General features: G+C 38.7%; 1 protein-coding gene across 1 annotated transcript; it reads right to left on the bottom strand.

Annotated features, from left to right (window-relative positions):
- Positions 1-1,525: 1,525 nt before the first annotated feature.
- LOC107611259 (GAG/POL/ENV polyprotein) lies at positions 1,526-1,903 on the bottom strand. The gene has a single exon (XM_016313208.1). The coding sequence runs from the start codon at positions 1,901-1,903 to the stop codon at positions 1,526-1,528; it is 378 nt and encodes a 125-aa protein (XP_016168694.1).
- Positions 1,904-3,253: the final 1,350 nt, after the last annotated feature.

The following is a 3,253-nucleotide window of genomic DNA, read 5'->3' as shown; positions in this document are numbered from 1 at the left end:
GAATTCCATTGATTAGTCCACTTGACTTTCCTTTATTTAGTAAGGGTTAACTAAGTGGGAGCAATAAACAATTCCCATCACAATTGATAAGGATAACTAGGATGGGATTTCCAGTTTTCATACCTTGCAATGGTTTTCATGATAATTAATTTATATTTTTTTTGCCAATTTATTTCCTCGTTCCCTATCTTAAAAAAACCCAAAATGATACTTTTCCATAACCAATAATAAATCATACTTCCCTGCAATTCCTTGAGAGACGACCCGAGGTTTAAATACTTCGGTTATTACTTTTTAGGGGTTTTGTTACTTGTGACAACCAAACTTTTGTAGGAAAGGATTTCTTGTCGGTCTAGAAGCTATACTTGCAACGAGAACTTAATTGTGAAAATTCTAGACCGCGCGAGAGTTCAGTTCGTCAAAATGGCGCCGTTGCCGGGGAATTGCAAACGTGTGCCTTATTATTGGTTATTGTAAATATTTGCTTTTTCATTTCTTTGTTAGTGTTTCTAGTTTTAGGAGTTTATTTTCATTAATTTCTGTTAGTTTTTATTTCTTTTGCTACTATGAATTCTCACCCCTCTGGCTTTAAGTTTGATTCCAATGTTGTTGTAAGGAACGGGAAGCCATAATGAGAACAGGCATCAAGGTTGGAAGAATCAAAGATGGGAGGAGCCACAAGGATTTGATCAACCCTCTTGGCAACAACCCCCTCCAATGCACTATAACCAACAACCATTCTATGATGCATACTAAGACAATAGTTATGGTAGACCCTTTCGTGACAAACCACCTCCACCAAATTACTATGGTCAAGAGCCATTCCAGGGAGCGTACCAAGATGATGAATATGGTAGACCCCCTTGTAGTTACCAACAAGCCCCACCATATGCTTATGATCTACCTCCCCAACACACGTTTGAACCACCATACTCACAAGCCACCTACAACCATTCACCTCCTTATGATCCTAACCCTTATCCACCCGATCAACCACCCTATGAGCCATATGAACCATATATAGAACCACCCCAACCTTTATTTGAGTGTGTTTGTGGCTGAAAGGGTTTATTAATGAGTGATATATATGTTGGGCTTGGGCCCAACTTGGATCCGGTCCAACCCGTTAGCGTTTTTGGCTGGGCCAAACCTTTAAAATTAGCGCCCGATTTTCAAGTTTAATTAATTTTCTAAGTTTTTCTACAGTTTTTATCATTCTCACATAGTACCGGACAGATTTAAGCCAGTACTGCCGGTTAATTTACCGGTATGCATTTTTACGCAATTTTTTGCAAAAAATTACATTTTCCAACTCAGAAAAATCTACTGAGTCCAAAAATCATATTTAAATTTTCTAATTAACATTCAAAATTTTTAGATCCTATTTTGGGCAATTTAATTTAATTAATTAAGCAGTTAATTTGTCGCGGTTCTTACATTCTCCCTACCAAATAAGAAATTTTGTCTCCAAAATTTAGTGATTACTTGAGAATAGCTCGGGATAATCCTTCCACATCTCAGACTCCTATTCCCAAGTATGCTCTTCCACTCTTGCTCTCTTCCAAGCAACTTTGACCAATTGAACTTCCTTTCTTCGCAATTTCTTCACACTAGTGTCGTTAATCCGCACCGGTGTTACTTGAAACGTCAAGTTCTCCTTTAGGTCAACCGACTCAGGCTCTAACACATGAGCCACATCTGACATGTACTTACGGAGTTGTGACACGTGGAATACATCATGTAAGTTAGACAAATGCGGTGGCAATACTACTTTATATGCCACCGGCCCGATTCGCCTCAAAATCTCAAACGGTCTTATAAATCTCGGATTCAACTCCTTTGTCTTAATCGCCCTTCCGATCCCAGTTGTAGGAGTAACCTTTAGAAATACATGCTCGCCCATTTCAAATTCCAACGGTTTCCTTCTCTGATCCGCATAGCTCTTTTGTTGGCTCTGTGACACAACCAATATTTTTTATTGGGAGGATTTTTGTTGGTGTAGAACTATACTTGCAACGAGAATTAATTTATTTTGTGTGAAATTCTATACCGACACGACAATTTTCTTAAATCAAAATAGCGCCGTTGTTAGGGAGTTGCAATGGTGTTATATAGTTGGCTATTGTGAATATTGTGAATATGTTTCTTTTTGCTTATTTGTTAGTTTTTGTTAGCTTTAGGACTTTGTTGCTTATTTTTGTTAGCTTTTGTTTTTATTTGCTATTTTGAATTCTCACCACTTTGGCTATGAGTTTGGTTCAAATTATGTTGTAGAAAATGGGAGCTATAATGAAGATGTGCATCAAGGATGGAGCAATCAAGGATGGGAGGAGCCTCAAGGGATTTATCAACCTTCTTGGCAACAACAACCTCCGGATTCTTATGGGTATAACTCTAATCCTAATGCATATCAATCTAATGGATGTGGTGACCCTTATTGTGATTGTCAACAACCACCACCATATGCCTATGAACAACCTCCTCAACATAATTTTGAACCATCATACTCACAAGCCCCTTACCCCAATCATTTCCATATGACCCTAATCCTTACCCACTATACCAACCACCTTATGAACCATATGAACCATATGTAGAACCACCCCAATTCCACCACCAATACCCTCAAGAACCACCACCTCACTATTCTTACCAAGATGAATCACCTCCCATGTATGATAACTTTCAACCACAAAATGAACTCCCCTTTCTACCACAACCCTCCATGGAAGAACACCCATATCCATCCATCCAAGAGCCAATGGATCATCTCAAGGAAGCAATGGATTGGCTTCAAGCAATAATCCATCAAAAGGAGCAAGAGGAAGTCCAAAAGAATTATAAAGCTATCGAGGCTAACTTTGCCAAAATTAAAGCCAACTTGGACTCATGGGACTCATGCAACAAGCAAAGCATCTCCACGGATGAATGTGAAAAATCAACCGAGGAAAGGAGCATGAAGGAGATTTTAGAATCTCAACATGAGGACAAGGAGATGGGGTATGTCTTGCAACAAGTGGAGGAGGAAGAGATTGTTGAAGAAGAAGAAGTGGTTGAAGAGTTAGAGGAAGTTAAACAAGAGGTGGATTTCAAACTTGAGAGCACTTCCACAACAAGTGACATTGTTGATGATTTTGTGGAAGTTGTTGAACTTTCTTCCAATGAGCTTGAATTTGGTGTTGAGGGAGATAATGCGCAACCTCCTAAGCATATAATGAATGATAAAGAATTGGAAGAAGGTGAGCAAATAACA

This window comes from Arachis ipaensis, chromosome B8, assembly GCF_059453495.1.
Source record: "Arachis ipaensis isolate K30076 ecotype BB chromosome B8, ASM5945349v1, whole genome shotgun sequence".
NCBI lineage: Eukaryota > Viridiplantae > Streptophyta > Magnoliopsida > Fabales > Fabaceae > Arachis > Arachis ipaensis.
Note: the sequence above shows the minus strand (reverse complement) of the source record. Positions and strands in the feature narration are given on the sequence as shown.

Excerpts from the sequence above, each read along its gene's own strand:
- LOC107611259 (XM_016313208.1), bottom strand. The coding sequence starts at position 1,903 with ATGGGCGAGCATGTATTTCTAAAGGTTACTCCTACAACTGGGATCGGA.